The sequence below is a fragment of the Eucyclogobius newberryi genome, unplaced genomic scaffold (assembly GCF_026437365.1).
Source record: "Eucyclogobius newberryi isolate DKJ021-1_F unplaced genomic scaffold, fEucNew1.0.hap1 SCAF_16, whole genome shotgun sequence".
NCBI classification, from domain to species: domain Eukaryota; kingdom Metazoa; phylum Chordata; class Actinopteri; order Gobiiformes; family Gobiidae; genus Eucyclogobius; species Eucyclogobius newberryi.
The window spans coordinates 3,905,068-3,921,974 of NW_027315790.1; the positions used below are offsets into that span (position 1 = coordinate 3,905,068).

The 16,907-nt window shown below is 50.6% G+C and overlaps 1 protein-coding gene across 1 annotated transcript in view; it reads left to right on the forward strand.

Annotated features, from left to right (window-relative positions):
- Positions 1-16,907, forward strand: part of LOC140361581 (rho guanine nucleotide exchange factor 2-like) — a 52,928-nt gene that overhangs the window by 18,931 nt on the left and 17,090 nt on the right. Inside the window, exons 10-16 of the mRNA XM_072447302.1 lie at positions 6,852-6,969; positions 7,411-7,484; positions 7,796-7,967; positions 8,048-8,124; positions 9,734-9,906; positions 16,494-16,561; positions 16,636-16,821. Coding sequence (XP_072303403.1) covers positions 6,852-6,969; positions 7,411-7,484; positions 7,796-7,967; positions 8,048-8,124; positions 9,734-9,906; positions 16,494-16,561; positions 16,636-16,821 — 868 coding nt within the window. The remainder of the gene's footprint in view (positions 1-6,851; positions 6,970-7,410; positions 7,485-7,795; positions 7,968-8,047; positions 8,125-9,733; positions 9,907-16,493; positions 16,562-16,635; positions 16,822-16,907) is intronic.

The window sequence follows — 16,907 nt, forward strand, 5'->3', positions numbered from 1 at the left end:
CCTCATGCCGTCCTCATGTCATCCTCATGTCGTCCTCATGTCGTCCTCATGTTGTCCTCATGTCGTCCTCATGCCGTCCTCATGTCGTCCTCATGTCGTCCTCATGTCGTCCTCATGTCGTCCTCATGTCGTCCTCATGTCGTCCTCATGCCGTCCTCATGTCATCCTCATGTCGTCCTCATGTCGTCCTCATGTTGTCCTCATGTCGTCCTCATGCCGTCCTCATGCCGTCCTCATGTCGTCCTCATGTCGTCCTCATGTCGTCCTCATGTCGTCCTCATGCCGTCCTCATGTCATCCTCATGTCGTCCTCATGTCGTCCTCATGTTGTCCTCATGTCGTCCTCATGCCGTCCTCATGTCGTCCTCATGTCGTCCTCATGTCGTCCTCATGTCGTCCTCATGCCGTCCTCAGCTCACACTTCTCACTCTGAGTCGTCTCCTCAGACACTCGGCTTGTGCATTAGAAGGACGTGTAAATGAGGTGACGTTCTTTTGGAGTCCTCTGTGCCTTTAAGACATTGGACAATCCTCTGAGTGCTGCTTGGTGGCTGAGTTGACCGCTCACATGCCTGACCCTGCCATGTGGATCTGGCATCAACAACATGCTGCATGTCCTTCCTCAGTCTCATCCCCATTTCCCCTGTTCTGTCCGGGCCATACGGGGGGAAATTCCTATAAGTCAATAAAGGTCAAACCTGTCCTTTCTCCCGCACTGTGCTGACAAATGTAGACACTTTATCTGGAACTGCTACAGAATATTTAAAAATGTGCAAAACCTCATCACGGAGCTCGAAATACAACAGCAAATAATTCAATTAAATACACCTCCTCTTATATACTTCTGTGATGATCGTAGTATATGAACCTCTGTGCTCCAGTCTAGATGTACCAGTGCTAGTGCTAATGCTAATGTCAGTACCAGTGCTAGTGCTAGTGCTAATGTCATTGTCAGTACCAGCAGTACTAGTGCTAATGTCAGTACCAGCAGTACTAGTGCTAATGTCAGTACCAGCAGTACTAGTGCTAATGTCAGTACCAGCAGTACTAGTGCTAATGTCAGTACCAGCAGTACTAGTGCTAGTCAAGCCCCCAGAGGGCAAGATGTCCGCCCGTTGAAGCCAATGGAGCGTGCTCATTGGTGCATGTCTCCTATAAGTCTCTTACTTCCGCATTACTTCCTGAATAGGGGCTAGCTCCTCCCACCGTTGTGACGACATCGCCACGATACTTTTGGAATATTTCCACTTGAAATGGTCTGTTTACGTAACATATAATGATGAATTGTTATATCCATCTATAAGTATACATGTATCATGTACAAGTATACATGTGTCATGTACAAGTATACATGTATCATGTACAAGTATACATGTATCATGTACAAGTATACATGTGTCATGTACAATTATACATGTATCATGTACAAGTATACATGTGTCATGTACAAGTATACATGTGTCATGTACAAGTATACATGTGTCATGTACAAGTATACATGTGTCATGTACAAGTATACATGTATCATGTACAGTATACATGTGTCATTTACAAGTATACATGTGTCATGTACAAGTATACATGTGTCATGTACAAGTATACATGTATCATGTACAAGTATACATGTGTCATGTACAAGTATACATGTATCATGTACAAGTATACATGTGTCATGTACAAGTATACATGTGTCATGTACAAGTATACATGTATCATGTACAAGTATACATGTGTCATGTACAAGTATACATGTGTCATGTACAAGTATACATGTGTCATGTACAAGTATACATGTATCATGTACAAGTATACATGTGTCATGTACAAGTATACATGTATCATGTACAAGTATACATGTGTCATGTACAAGTATACATGTATCATGTACAAGTATACATGTGTCATGTACAGTATACATGTGTCATTTACAAGTATACATGTATCATGTACAAGTATACATGTATCATGTACAAGTATACATGTGTCATGTACAAGTATACATGTGTCATGTACAAGTATACATGTATCATGTACAAGTATACATGTATCATGTTGTAAAGCTCTGCTATTTAAGATAATTATAAAGAAGTGTTAAACCCCTCCACACCTTATCGTGGTGGAGGGGTTTGAGCGCCCGATTGACCCCAGGAGCCATGTTGTCGGGGCTTCAAGTCCCTGGTCGGGTCTCCCAAGGCAAACAGGTCCTAGGTGAGGGGTCAGACAAAGATCGGTTCAGAAGCCCTTAATGATGACAAAAAGAACAAGGCCGTTTACATCGCCCGGATCGGCGTCACCGGGGCCCCATCCTGGAGCCAGGCCTGGAATGGGTGCTCGATGGCGAGCGCCTGGTGGCCGGGTATTTCCCCACGGGGCCCGGCCGGGCACAGCCCGAAAGAGCGACGTAGGGCCGCCCTCCTGTGGGCCCACCACCCGCAGGAGGATCTATAAGGGGCCGGTGCAGAGAGATCTAACCCTAACCCGGCAGTAAGTCAGACCTGTTCCCAGTGAGGGACTCCTCAGGGCTGCTCTTTGTCGCCGGTTCTGTTCATAGTTTTTATGGACAGAATTTCTAGGCGCAGTCAGGGGTTGGAGGGTGTGGTCAGATGTCGGAGGGTGTGGTCAGATGTCGGAGGGTGTGGTCAGGAGTTGGAGGGTGTGGTCAGGGGTCGGAGGGTGTGGTCAGGGGTTGGAGGGTGTCCGGTTTGGGGACCACAGGATCTCATCTCTGCTGCAGACGATGTTGTCCTGATGGCTCCATCAAACCCGGACCTGCAGCTGCACTGGGACGGTTTGAGCCGAGTGTGAAGCGTCTGGGATGAGAATCAGCTCCAAATCCGAGGTCATGAGTCTCGACCGGAGAAAGGTGTCTTGTCCTCTCCAGGTGGGTGGGGAGTCCTTGCCCCAAGTAGAGGAGTTCAAGTATCTCGGGGTCTTGTTCATGAGGGAAGGATGGAGCGTGAGATCTGTTGTGGTGAAGAAGGAGCTGAGTCCAAAGACAAAGTTCTGGATTTACCGGTCACTCTACGTTCTGACCTCACCTATGGTCATGAGCTTTGGGTAATGACCCAAAGGACAAGATCGTGGATACAAGCGGTCGAAATGAGTTTCCTCCACCGGGTGGCTGGGCGCTCCTTTAGAGATAGGGTGAGGAGCTCAGTCACACGGGGGCAGCTCGGCGTAGAGCCGCTGCTCCTCCAGCTGAGGTGGCTCGGGCATCTGTTCCGGAGCCTCCTGGGTGCCTCCCTGGGGAGGTGTTCCGGGCATGTCCCACCGGGAAGAGGCCCCAGGGAAGACCCAGGACACGCTGGAGAGACTATGTCTCTCGGCTGGCCTGGGAACACCTCGGGATCCCTCCGGAGGAGTTAGAGGAAGTGTCTGGGGAGGAGGAAGTCTGGGAGTCCCTGCTCAGACTGCTGCCCCTGTGACCAGGCCCCGGATAAAGCGGTAAAAGATGGATGGATGTTAAGATAAAAAGTCTGGTTTAATTGACAATGAATTACATTTACTCATTTAAAGGTGGAATAACGTCGGCCTCGGCTTTGGGTTTTTATTTTTCTTATTAACTTTTCAGTTATTGATTTACACAATACAATTTGGGAAATATGCAGATTTCTTGTCATTTTTGCTGTTCAAATGAGAAGAAATATAAAACATAATTTATTCTGTTACATAATGGAGTGAAGCAGTATTTAATTATATTCAATTTCCTTGGGTCGATTTTGTATCATGTCAATCTTTAATAAATGCAAATCTGTTTATGAATGTATTTAATAAGGAACATGAACTATTGAATAAATGTAAATCTGATTTTAGCTACAAATGTAATTTGATCTTTGGTCCTAAGGCAGGAATAGAACTATACAACAGACAAACACAAGGAATGAGCACACATCTGGTTTGATTTGAGCCAGTTTGAGTTGAGTTTTAAAGCTACAATGTGGAACTCCTTTATTAAGCGGAGTTATGGAGTCTGTGAACTGTTTATTAGGCCCGAGCCGAAGGACGAGTATCGTCCCGGCGAGGGACTTATTTTAATAATTATTAGGCTCAGTACCAGTGCTAGTGCTAGTGCTAGTGTTAATGCTAATGCCAGTACCATTTCTAGTGCTAGTGCTAATGCCAGTACCAGTGCTAGTGCTAATGCTAGTGCTAATGCCAGTACCAGTGCTAGTGCTATTGCTAATGTCAGTACCAGTGCTAGTGCTAGTGCTAATGTCAGTACCAGTGCTAGTGCTAGTGCTAATGTCAGTACCAGTGCTAGTGCTAGTGTTAATGCTAATACCAATACCAGTGCTAGTGCTAGTGCTAATGCCAGTACCAGTGCTAGTGCTAATGCCAGTACCAGTGCTAGTGCTAATGCCAGTACCAGTGCTAGTGCTAGTGCTAATGTCAGTACCAGTGCTAGTGCTAGTGCTAGTGCTAGTGCTAATGCCGGTACCAGTGCTAGTGCTAGTGCTAATGCCAGTACCAGTGCTAGTGCTAGTGCTAGTGCTAATGCCAGTACCAGTGCTAGTGCTAGTGCTAGTGCTAATGCCAGTACCAGTGCTAGTGCTAGTGCTAATGCCAGTACCAGTGCTAGTGCTAGTGCTAGTCCTAATGCCAGTACCAGTGCTAGTGCTAGTGCTAGTGCTAATGCCAGTACCAGTGCTAGTGCTAGTGCTAGTGCTAATGCCAGTACCAGTGCTAGTGCTAGTGCTAGTGCTAATGCCAGTACCAGTGCTAGTACTAATGCCAGTACCAGTGCTAGTGCTAGTGCTAGTGCTAGTGCTAATGCCAGTACCAGTGCTAGTGCTAATGCCAGTACCAGTGCTAGTGCTAATGCCAGTACCAGTGCTAGTGCTAATGCCAGTACCAGTGCTAGTGCTAGTGCTAATGTCAGTACCAGTGCTAGTGCTAATGCCAGTACCAGTGCTAGTGCTAATGCCAGTACCAGTGCTAGTGCTAATGCCAGTACCAGTGCTAGTGCTAGTGCTAATGTCAGTACCAGTGCTAGTGCTAGTGCTAGTGCTAATGCCGGTACCAGTGCTAGTGCTAGTGCTAATGCCAGTACCAGTGCTAGTGCTAGTGCTAATGCCAGTACCAGTGCTAGTGCTAGTGCTAGTGCTAATGCCAGTACCAGTGCTAGTGCTAGTGCTAGTGCTAATGTCAGTACCAGTGCTAGTGCTAGTGCTAATGCCAGTACCAGTGCTAGTGCTAGTGCTAGTGCTAATGCCAGTACCAGTGCTAGTGCTAGTGCTAATGCCAGTACCAGTGCTAGTGCTAGTGCTAGTGCTAATGCCAGTACCAGTGCTAGTGCTAGTGCTAGTCCTAATGCCAGTACCAGTGCTAGTGCTAGTGCTAATGCCAGTACCAGTGCTAGTGCTAGTGCTAGTGCTAGTGCTAATGCCAGTACCAGTGCTAGTGCTAGTGCTAGTGCTAATGCCAGTACCAGTGCTAGTGCTAGTGCTAGTGCTAGTGCTAATGCCAGTACCAGTGCTAGTGCTAATGCCAGTACCAGTGCTAGTGCTAATGCCAGTACCAGTGCTAGTGCTAGTGCTAATGTCAGTACCAGTGCAAGTGCTAGTGCTAGTGCTAGTGCTAGTGCTAATGCCGGTACCAGTGCTAGTGCTAGTGCTAATGCCAGTACCAGTGCTAGTGCTAGTGCTAATGCCAGTACCAGTGCTAGTGCTAGTGCTAGTGCTAGTGCTAGTGCTAATGCCAGTACCAGTGCTAGTGCTAATGCCAGTACCAGTGCTAGTGCTAATGCCAGTACCAGTGCTAGTGCTAATGCCAGTACCAGTGCTAGTGCTAGTGCTAATGTCAGTACCAGTGCTAGTGCTAATGCCAGTACCAGTGCTAGTGCTAATGCCAGTACCAGTGCTAGTGCTAGTGCTGGGGTGACCACCTCAAAAAGTCTCAAAAGTGGGACAGGTCATGGGATTTGGTGGGACATGGTGGGGGAGGAACTTTATATAAAAAATCACTTAAAATAAAGTTAAAGCCTATAGGTTATAAGTAAAGTCGTTTAATAAGTTATAGCCCTGCAATATGTCTACACTATGAAGATAAAGAGTGAATTAGTATTTAATATGTGACGGACACAACAATGTTCTGTTCTCAGACAAACAATTACAATGTTTTTCATACTTTCCCCAAATGACGGGAAAGAACAACCAAAAGTGGGACAGTTGGTCAACCTAGTTCCAGTGCTAGTCCTACTGCCAGCACCAATGCCAGTGCTAGTCCTACTGCCAGCGCCAGTGCCAGTGCTAGTCCTACTGCCAGTGCCAGTGCTAGTGCTAATGCCAGTGCCAGTGTCAGTACTGGTGCTAGTCCTACTGCCAGCACCAATGCCAGTGCTAGTCCTACTGCCAGCACCAATGCCAGTGCTAGTCCTTCTGCCAGCACCAATGCCAGTGCTAGTCCTTCTGCCAGCACCAATGCCAGTGCTAGTCCTACTGCCAGCACCAATGCCAGTGCTAGTCCTACTGCCAGCACCAATGCCAGTGCTAGTCCTACTGCCAGCACCAATGCCAGTGCTAGTCCTACTGCCAGTGCCAGTGCTAGTGCTAATGCCAGTGCCAGTGTCAGTACTGGTGCTAGTCCTACTGCCAGCACCAATGCCAGTGCTAGTCCTACTGCCAGCACCAATGCCAGTGCTAGTCCTTCTGCCAGCACCAATGCCAGTGCTAGTCCTACTGCCAGCACCAATGCCAGTGCTAGTCCTACTGCCAGCACCAATGCCAGTGCTAGTCCTACTGCCAGTGCCAGTGCTAGTGCTAATGCCAGTGCCAGTGTCAGTACTGGTGCTAAAGCCAGTGCTAATGCCAGTACTTGTGCCAGTGCTAATCCCTATGCCTTGCTCTGTCCACAGCGTGTCAGCCGCAGTCCCACCCTCAGGAGACATGGCTTTCAGGAGTGCATTTTGTTAGTGACCCAGAGGATATGCAAGTACCCAGTGCTCATCCAACGCATCCTGGACAGCACTGTGGGTAAGCTAGCAACATAGCAACGCATACAGTCTAGCTCCACTTGTAAGACATCCACACACTTATTGCTACAGGTCAGATCTGTGGAAAAGTGAGTCCACTCACAGTAACAGTGGGTGTTATAGGTAGTGAATGTGATGTGGAACTTTCACATTGTGTCTTCTCCAGGAAACAAGCAGGTGATGGTCCCTACACCAGTAAAGTTACACCTACAAATAATAAAGATTTGTGTGAACAGTTTTCCCAGTTATCAGCACAGTTATTGACCAAATGTGTATTTGAATAATATAAAAACACAAATAGGCAAATGCAAAGCCGGATATAGTATATATGGTGAGTCAGTATAAAGTATGGGATCATTCCACTCCAGGGGCTCTGGGTGCAGCAGACATGCCTGATGTCATGTGTGGGTGTGTTTGCACATGTGTGCCTGTGTGTGTCCAGATGAAGAAGAGGCGTCCTCTCTCTCCCAGGCCTTGCTGAAGGCCAGAGAACTGCTGACCGCCATCGAACAACAGGTCAGACACTCACTCTGGGTTTGTGGACCAGACATATTATACCAAAAATATGGTCCTACACTGGGGTCACTCCCAACACTTATAACCAAATTACCCTCAACTTCAATTATAACAAAATTCGTAACTAATTTGGCATATTAACAGTTTTTAAATTCTTGGTTCATTTTGTTGAAATTAGATTTAAAAGAAAATAATTATACATATGAATATGTAATGTATTTAAATGCTAAAAGTTTCAAAAGTAATGATCTGGACAACATTTTGACATTGACTTAATAAGTATGAATAAAGCACTGTTGTGGTGTTGAAAGATGGATGAGCTGCAGAAGAGCCAAAGGGTGGATGAGATCCATGCCACCCTTGACCCGAAGGTAGTGGCCCGAGTCAGGGATGGGCGTGTGTTCCGGCCGGAGGAGCTTCTGCGCCGGAGCCTGCTGCATGAGGGCACTCTGTTCTGGAAGAGCCCCGGGTCACGCCTCAAAGGTGAGGAAACATCTGTGGAGGTACTTGTCCTGCCACCTCCTGCTCTTCTGTTCTGCTCACTCTGCTGTTATGCTGTGCAGAGGTGCAGGTCCTCCTCATGACTGACATCCTGGTGTTTCTGCAGGAGAAGGACCAGAAGTACATCTTCACCAGTCTGGTACTGATATACACACTACTATTCCATTTGAAGGCAGGTTCTCATCCTAAATGAGATTAAGATTCACACATCAAGTGGCCCCAGTGCACAAGATTTAGTTCTGTTTACTTTTGGATCAGTGCTGTTCACTTGTACCTCTCCCTGGTGTGAGGCATCAGCACTTCAATTACATCGGGCTTCAAAGGAAAATAGCCTCATGAATACGCAGGCACACAGCCATTTCACTGATGCAATGCGCAGTGAAATTTAACCTGTGCTTGCATGCACCGTGAGGATAATGCAAGACGGAAAAAGTTGTTTGAGCATCACACAGTGGTAGTTTACCTGGCTACGCAGAGGCCTTTTGGGGAAGTGTCTTTTAAAAACTTTTGACTGGGCACATAACAAAAAACCCTCCTAGTTGGAAAGACCGGTGTTGCTGAAGCACTGCTTCCCCCTCCTGAGGTGTTGGACGGTTAGCCAGAATTTCTTTGAGGCCAACCGATAGTCCATGGTCTCCCTGAATTTCTCCCAGACCCATGTTTTTGCGGTGTGCTTGGCCTGCCGATAGCTGTCAACAGCCTCAGGACTTGTGGGACTCCTTCAGCCTGACGGCATCCATTATTCCCGGTGTCTTAAATCGGTTCAGGGGTGGATGCCGTGACAGAAACCCGAGACATTGCAACCACAGCTCGGAGTAGCCGCATTGACAATGGAGGACAAGAACATGGTCCACTTGGTCTCAAAGTCCTCAGGCTCTCCGGGGATCTGGGAGAAGCTCTACTGGAGGTGTGAGTTGAAGACCCTACTGACATAGGACTCAGCAAGACGTTCCGAACAGATCCTCTTGATGCACTTGGGCATGCCAAGTCTGTCTGGTTTCCCCCCCCGCCAGCAGCGCCAACTCACCACCAGGTGGTGATTGGTTGACAGCTCTGCATCTCTCCTTTTTTTATGATATAATATTTTTTAACCATTATAGTGTACAAAACAATATCGTGTCAAATCAATAATACCATGGTCTCTCTACACCTCCCACTACCTCCCTCCCCCCCCACCTCTAATAACGTTGGGAGGAATCCAGACGCGCACAAAGCCTTTACCTAACGTCACGCACTACAAACAGAGTCAAATTAGAGAGCGTTAAATGAAAATAAACCGGAGCGTTAAACCTGAAGGGCGTGCGGCACGACTCATATAATGAAGTTTTGAAGTTGAGCCAAGTGCCAGTGAAGTCCAGCCCCACTCAAGGTGACGAGTTCCAGACCCCAAACTGTGCGTGAAGGTGTGGCCAACTATATCTACCCAGTAACGCTCGACCTTCCGCACAAGCCCGGGTCTCCCCCTATTAAGATGGCAGTTCACCTTAACGGCGGTGCTTTATATTGTGACAAGCAGTGCATGAAAAAGTTGCAAGAGACAGATTTGCTCGTGTTAGGCTTTAATTTGGAACGACAACAACCTCAAGAACAGTCGGTAACAACTTCCCCGTCCTACAACTGAGACCACCGCCCCAAAACTTCCCGACAACCATTGTGGCAAAGTTAGAACGCTACAATATAGATAAGCCTTATTGTGAAGTGTTACCAGCATTTCTTGTTCTGACTAATTATGACATTTTCCATCCTAGGACAAGCCCCCGGTTTTGTCCCTGCAGAACCTCATAGTGAGACCCATTGCTAACCAGGAGCGGGGCATGTTCTGCATCAGTGACGCGTCTCCTCCAGAGATGTACGAGCTGCACGCTGCCTCCAAGGACGAGCGCAGTGTGTGGACGCAGCAGATCCAGCAGGCTGTGCAGAAGTGTGTGCTCCTCTCTGTGCTCCTCTGTCTCCTGTGCAGTGGTGGAAGAAGTACTCAACTGTTACTTGAGTAAAGATACAGATATAGTACAGGAGCCAAAACAAAAATACTGTTACTTTGTAGTAGTTTTACCTATTATTTAGGTAAAAATTTTGAAGCACCCAAAAGAAAAAGGTTTTTTGCAAAGATTTTGAGAACTGTTAAAAGTCAAAAGTTGTGCCATTTCAGGCAGGTTCAAAAAGTAAAGAAACTTACATTAACTTTTTAGTCCTTCAAAAAATACAGTGGAGAATGCACTTCTCTCACATCTAGTGAAGTAAAAGTTAAAATGATCCACTAAGATACAGATACTGTGAACTTTGCCCACGATATTCTCATGTCCTATCGTGTTCATATCTCAGGCATCAGCTTCTTTATTTCATGTGCCATATTTATCATATGGGACACAATAACCGGCTAGTGTCTACCTCATTATCTGTAAACTGGCACAAATAATCTTCAGGCTGACATCACATCTGACACAAATAACAGCTTTTTAAACGTAGTTAAACTGTGGAAAGACCGTGAGAACGATCCTCGCTGCCTCAGTGTTTCATTAACTAAACTTCAAGAATACTTGTGAATAACAAACATTTATCTTTGTTACTTTCCACCACTGCTCCTGAGCCTCTCTGTGCTCCTGAACCTCTCTGTGCTCCTGAGCCTCTCTGTGCTCCTGAGCCTCTCTGTGCTCCCGAGCCTCTCTGTGCTCCTGAACCTCTACCTCTCTGTGCTCCTGAGCCTCTCTGTGCTCCTGAGCCTCTCTGTGCTCCTGAACCTCTCTGTGCTCCTGAGCCTCTCTGTGCTCCTGAGCCTCTCTGTGCTCCTGAGCCTCTCTGTGCTCCTGAACCTCTCTGTGCTCCTGAGCCTCTCTGTGCTCCTGAGCCTCTCTGTGCTCCTGAGCCTCTCTGTGCTCCTGAACCTCTCTGTGCTCCTGAGCCTCTCTGTGCTCCTGAACCTCTCTGTGCTCCTGAAACTCTCTGTGCTTCTGAGCCTCTCTGTGCTCCTGAGCCTCTCTGTGCTCCTGAACCTCTACCTTTCTGTGCTCCTGAACCTCTCTGTGCTCCTGAGCCTCTCTGTGCTCCTGAGCTTCTCTGTGCTCTTGAACCTCTCTCTGCTCCTGAACCTCTCTGTGCTCCTGAACCTCTCTGTGCTCCTGAGCCTCTCTGTGCTCCTGAACCTCTACCTCTCTGTGTTCCTGAACCTCTCTGTGCTCCTGAGCCTCTCTGTGCTCCTGAGCCTCTCTGTGCTCCTGAACCTCTCTGTGCTCCTGAGCCTCTCTGTGCTCCTGAACCTCTCTGTGCTCCTGAACCTCTCTGTGCTCCTGAGCCTCTCTGTGCTCCCGAGCCTCTCTGTGCTCCTGAACATCTACCTCTCTGTGCTCCTGAACCTCTCTGTGCTCCTGAGCCTCTCTGTGCTCCTGAACCTCTCTGTGCTCCTGAGCCTCTCTGTGCTCCTGAACCTCTGTGCTCCTGAACCTCTCTGTGCTCCTGAACCTCTCTGTGCTCCTCTCTGTGCTCCTGAACCTCTCGGTGCTCCTGAGCCTCTCTGTGCTCCTGAGCCTCTCTGCGCTCCTGAACCTCTCTGTGCTCCTGAGCCTCTCTGTGCTCCTGAACCTCTCTGTGCTCCTGAACCTCTCTGTGCTCCTGAACCTCTCTGTGCTCCTGAGCCTCTCTGTGCTCCTGAGCCTCTCTGTGCTCCTTAACCTCTCTGTGCTCCTGAGCCTCTCTGTGCTCCTGAACCTCTCTGTGCTCCTGAAACTCTCTGTGCTTCTGAGCCTCTCTGTGCTCCTGAGCCTCTCTGTGCTCCTGAACCTTTCTGTGCTCCTGAACCTGTCTGTGCTCCTGAGCCTCTCTGTGCTCCTGAGCCTCTCTATGCTCCTGAGCCTCTCTGTGCTCCTGAACCTCTCTGTGCTCCTGAACCTCTCTGTGCTCCTGAGCCTCTCTGTGCTCCTGAACCTCTCTGTGCTCCTGAACCTCTACCTTTCTGTGCTCCTGAACCTCTACCTCTCTGTGCTCCTGAACCTCTCTGTGCTCCTGAACCTCTCTGTGCTCCTGAACCTCTCTGTGCTCCTGAGCCTCTCTGTGCTCCTGAACCTATCTGTGCTCCTGAACCTCTCTCTGCTCCTGAGCCTCTCTGTGCTCCTGAGCCTCTCTGTGCTCCTGAGCCTCTCTGTGCTCCTGAGCCTCTCTGTGCTCCTGAACCTCTCTGTGCTCCTGAGCCTCTCTGTGCTCCTGAGCCTCTCTGTGCTCCTGAACCTCTCTGTGCTCCTGAACCTCTCTGTGCTCCTGAACCTCTCTCTGCTCCTGAGCCTCTCTGTGCTCCTGAGCCTCTCTGTGCTCCTGAACCTCTCTGTGCTCCTGAACCTCTCTGTGCTCCTGAACCTCTCTGTGCTCCTGAACCTCTACCTTTCTGTGCTCCTGAACCTCTACCTCTCTGTGCTCCTGAACCTCTCTGTGCTCCTGAACCTCTCTGTGCTCCTGAACCTCTCTGTGCTCCTGAGCCTCTCTGTGCTCCTGAACCTCTCTGTGCTCCTGAACCTCTCTGTGCTCCTGAACCTCTCTCTGCTCCTGAGCCTCTCTGTGCTCCTGAACCTCTCTGTGCTCCTGAGCCTCTCTGTGCTCCTGAGCCTCTCTGTGCTCCTGAACCTCTCTGTGCTCCTGAGCCTCTCTGTGCTCCTGATTCTCTCTGTGCTCCTGAACCTCTACCTCTCTGTGCTCCTGAGCCTCTCTGTGCTCCTGAGCCTCTCTGTGCTCCTGAACCTCTACCTCTCTGTGCTCCTGAACCTCTCTGTGCTCCTGAGCCTCTCTGTGCTCCTGAGCCTCTCTGTGCTCCTGAACCTTTCTGTGCTCCTGAACCTCTGTGCTCCTGAGCCTCTCTGTGCTCCTGAACCTCTCTGTGCTCCTGAGCCTCTCTGTGCTCCTGAGCCTCTCTGTGCTCCTGAGCCTCTCTGTGCTCCTGAACCTCTCTGTGCTCCTGAACCTCTCTGTGCTCCTGAACCTCTCTGTGCTCCTGAGCCTCTCTGTGCTCCTGAACCTCTACCTCTCTGTGCTCCTGAGCCTCTCTGTGCTCCTGAACCTCTCTGTGCTCCTGAACCTCTCTGTGCTCCTGAGCCTCTCTGTGCTCCTGAGCCTCTCTGTGCTCCTGAACCTCTCTCTGCTCCTGAGCCTCTCTGTGCTCCTGAACCTCTCTGTGCTCCTGAGCCTCTATGTGCTCCTGAGCCTCTCTGTGCTCCTGAACCTCTCTGTGCTCCTGAACCTCTCTGTGCTCCTGAGCCTCTCTGTGCTCCTGAACCTCTCTGTGCTCCTGAGCCTCTCTGTGCTCCTGAGCCTCTCTGTGCTCCTGAACCTCTCTGTGCTCCTGAGCCTCTCTGTGCTCCTGAACCTCTCTGTGCTCCTGAAACTCTCTGTGCTTCTGAGCCTCTCTGTGCTCCTGAGCCTCTCTGTGCTCCTGAACCTCTACCTTTCTGTGCTCCTGAACCTCTCTGTGCTCCTGAGCCTCTCTGTGCTCCTGAGCTTCTCTGTGCTCTTGAACCTCTCTCTGCTCCTGAACCTCTCTGTGCTCCTGAGCCTCTCTGTGCTCCTGAGCCTCTCTGTGCTCCTGAACCTCTACCTTTCTGTGCTCCTGAACCTCTCTGTGCTCCTGAGCCTCTCTGTGCTCCTGAGCTTCTCTGTGCTCTTGAACCTCTCTCTGCTCCTGAACCTCTCTGTGCTCCTGAACCTCTCTGTGCTCCTGAGCCTCTCTGTGCTCCTGAACCTCTACCTCTCTGTGTTCCTGAACCTCTCTGTGCTCCTGAGCCTCTCTGTGCTCCTGAGCCTCTCTGTGCTCCTGAACCTCTCTGTGCTCCTGAACCTCTCTGTGCTCCTGAGCCTCTCTGTGCTCCTGAACCTCTCTGTGCTCCTGAACCTCTCTGTGCTCCTGAACCTCTCTGTGCTCCTGAGCCTCTCTGTGCTCCCGAGCCTCTCTGTGCTCCTGAACATCTACCTCTCTGTGCTCCTGAACCTCTCTGTGCTCCTGAGCCTCTCTGTGCTCCTGAACCTCTCTGTGCTCCTGAGCCTCTCTGTGCTCCTGAACCTCTGTGCTCCTGAACCTCTCTGTGCTCCTGAACCTCTCTGTGCTCCTCTCTGTGCTCCTGAACCTCTCGGTGCTCCTGAGCCTCTCTGTGCTCCTGAGCCTCTCTGCGCTCCTGAACCTCTCTGTGCTCCTGAGCCTCTCTGTGCTCCTGAACCTCTCTGTGCTCCTGAACCTCTCTGTGCTCCTGAACCTCTCTGTGCTCCTGAGCCTCTCTGTGCTCCTGAGCCTCTCTGTGCTCCTTAACCTCTCTGTGCTCCTGAGCCTCTCTGTGCTCCTGAACCTCTCTGTGCTCCTGAAACTCTCTGTGCTTCTGAGCCTCTCTGTGCTCCTGAGCCTCTCTGTGCTCCTGAACCTTTCTGTGCTCCTGAACCTGTCTGTGCTCCTGAGCCTCTCTGTGCTCCTGAGCCTCTCTATGCTCCTGAGCCTCTCTGTGCTCCTGAACCTCTCTGTGCTCCTGAACCTCTCTGTGCTCCTGAGCCTCTCTGTGCTCCTGAACCTCTCTGTGCTCCTGAACCTCTACCTTTCTGTGCTCCTGAACCTCTACCTCTCTGTGCTCCTGAACCTCTCTGTGCTCCTGAACCTCTCTGTGCTCCTGAACCTCTCTGTGCTCCTGAGCCTCTCTGTGCTCCTGAACCTATCTGTGCTCCTGAACCTCTCTCTGCTCCTGAGCCTCTCTGTGCTCCTGAGCCTCTCTGTGCTCCTGAGCCTCTCTGTGCTCCTGAACCTCTCTGTGCTCCTGAGCCTCTCTGTGCTCCTGAGCCTCTCTGTGCTCCTGAACCTCTCTGTGCTCCTGAACCTCTCTGTGCTCCTGAACCTCTCTCTGCTCCTGAGCCTCTCTGTGCTCCTGAGCCTCTCTGTGCTCCTGAACCTCTCTGTGCTCCTGAACCTCTCTGTGCTCCTGAACCTCTCTGTGCTCCTGAACCTCTCTGTGCTCCTGAACCTCTACCTTTCTGTGCTCCTGAACCTCTACCTCTCTGTGCTCCTGAACCTCTCTGTGCTCCTGAACCTCTCTGTGCTCCTGAACCTCTCTGTGCTCCTGAGCCTCTCTGTGCTCCTGAACCTCTCTGTGCTCCTGAACCTCTCTGTGCTCCTGAACCTCTCTCTGCTCCTGAGCCTCTCTGTGCTCCTGAACCTCTCTGTGCTCCTGAGCCTCTCTGTGCTCCTGAGCCTCTCTGTGCTCCTGAACCTCTCTGTGCTCCTGAGCCTCTCTGTGCTCCTGATTCTCTCTGTGCTCCTGAACCTCTACCTCTCTGTGCTCCTGAGCCTCTCTGTGCTCCTGAGCCTCTCTGTGCTCCTGAACCTCTACCTCTCTGTGCTCCTGAACCTCTCTGTGCTCCTGAGCCTCTCTGTGCTCCTGAGCCTCTCTGTGCTCCTGAACCTTTCTGTGCTCCTGAACCTCTGTGCTCCTGAGCCTCTCTGTGCTCCTGAACCTCTCTGTGCTCCTGAGCCTCTCTGTGCTCCTGAGCCTCTCTGTGCTCCTGAGCCTCTCTGTGCTCCTGAACCTCTCTGTGCTCCTGAACCTCTCTGTGCTCCTGAGCCTCTCTGTGCTCCTGAACCTCTACCTCTCTGTGCTCCTGAGCCTCTCTGTGCTCCTGAACCTCTCTGTGCTCCTGAACCTCTCTGTGCTCCTGAGCCTCTCTGTGCTCCTGAGCCTCTCTGTGCTCCTGAACCTCTCTCTGCTCCTGAGCCTCTCTGTGCTCCTGAACCTCTCTGTGCTCCTGAGCCTCTATGTGCTCCTGAGCCTCTCTGTGCTCCTGAACCTCTCTGTGCTCCTGAACCTCTCTGTGCTCCTGAGCCTCTCTGTGCTCCTGAACCTCTCTGTGCTCCTGAGCCTCTCTGTGCTCCTGAGCCTCTCTGTGCTCCTGAACCTCTCTGTGCTCCTGAACCTCTCTGTGCTCCTGAGCCTCTCTGTGCTCCTGAGCCTCTCTGTGCTCCTGAACATCTCTGTGCTCCTGAACCTCTCTGTGCTCCTGAACCTCTCTGTGCTCCTGAGCCTCTCTGTGCTCCTGAACCTCTACCTCTCTGTGCTCCTGAGCCTCTCTGTGCTCCTGAACCTCTCTGTGCTCCTGAACCTCTCTGTGCTCCTGAGCCTCTCTGTGCTCCTGAGCCTCTCTGTGCTCCTGAACCTCTCTCTGCTCCTGAGCCTCTCTGTGCTCCTGAACCTCTCTGTGCTCCTGAGCCTCTATGTGCTCCTGAGCCTCTCTGTGCTCCTGAACCTCTCTGTGCTCCTGAACCTCTCTGTGCTCCTGAGCCTCTCTGTGCTCCTGAACCTCTCTGTGCTCCTGAGCCTCTCTGTGCTCCTGAGCCTCTCTGTGCTCCTGAGCCTCTCTGTGCTCCTGAACCTCTCTGTGCTCCTGAACCTCTCTGTGCTCCTGAGCCTCTCTGTGCTCCTGAGCCTCTCTGTGCTCCTGAACCTCTCTGTGCTCCTGTCTCTTTTCTCCTGTCTAATTTTCTTTCTCTTTTCTTTGACTCAGATGCCCATCCAGAGAGGAGTTCCCTCTGATCGAGTCAGAACATAAAGCCCGCATCAGGAGACTAAAAGGTCATAAAACAAATAAATGACATGTTAAATGACATTTTAAATGACATGTTAAATGACATGCTCTCTGTGCACAGCTGATCTGGAGCACAAGGACAGTGAGGTGCTGGATCTACTCCACCAGAGGGTGGCGCTGTTCTCTGAACTGTCAGAGCTGAGCAGTGGTCAGAGCCTGTACTCGGCCAACTCTCGCTCCCTGTTCAGGGCCGACACGCTTCAGGCACCGAGGGCCGAGAGGCTCTTGCTGGAGGCCACTAAGGAAGGTACTCACAGAGCTGGCCCTCAGGGGCTTGGACCCAGGGGCAGACCCTAAGGAGCAGGCCCTCAGGGTTAGGGCCCTGTCCCAGAG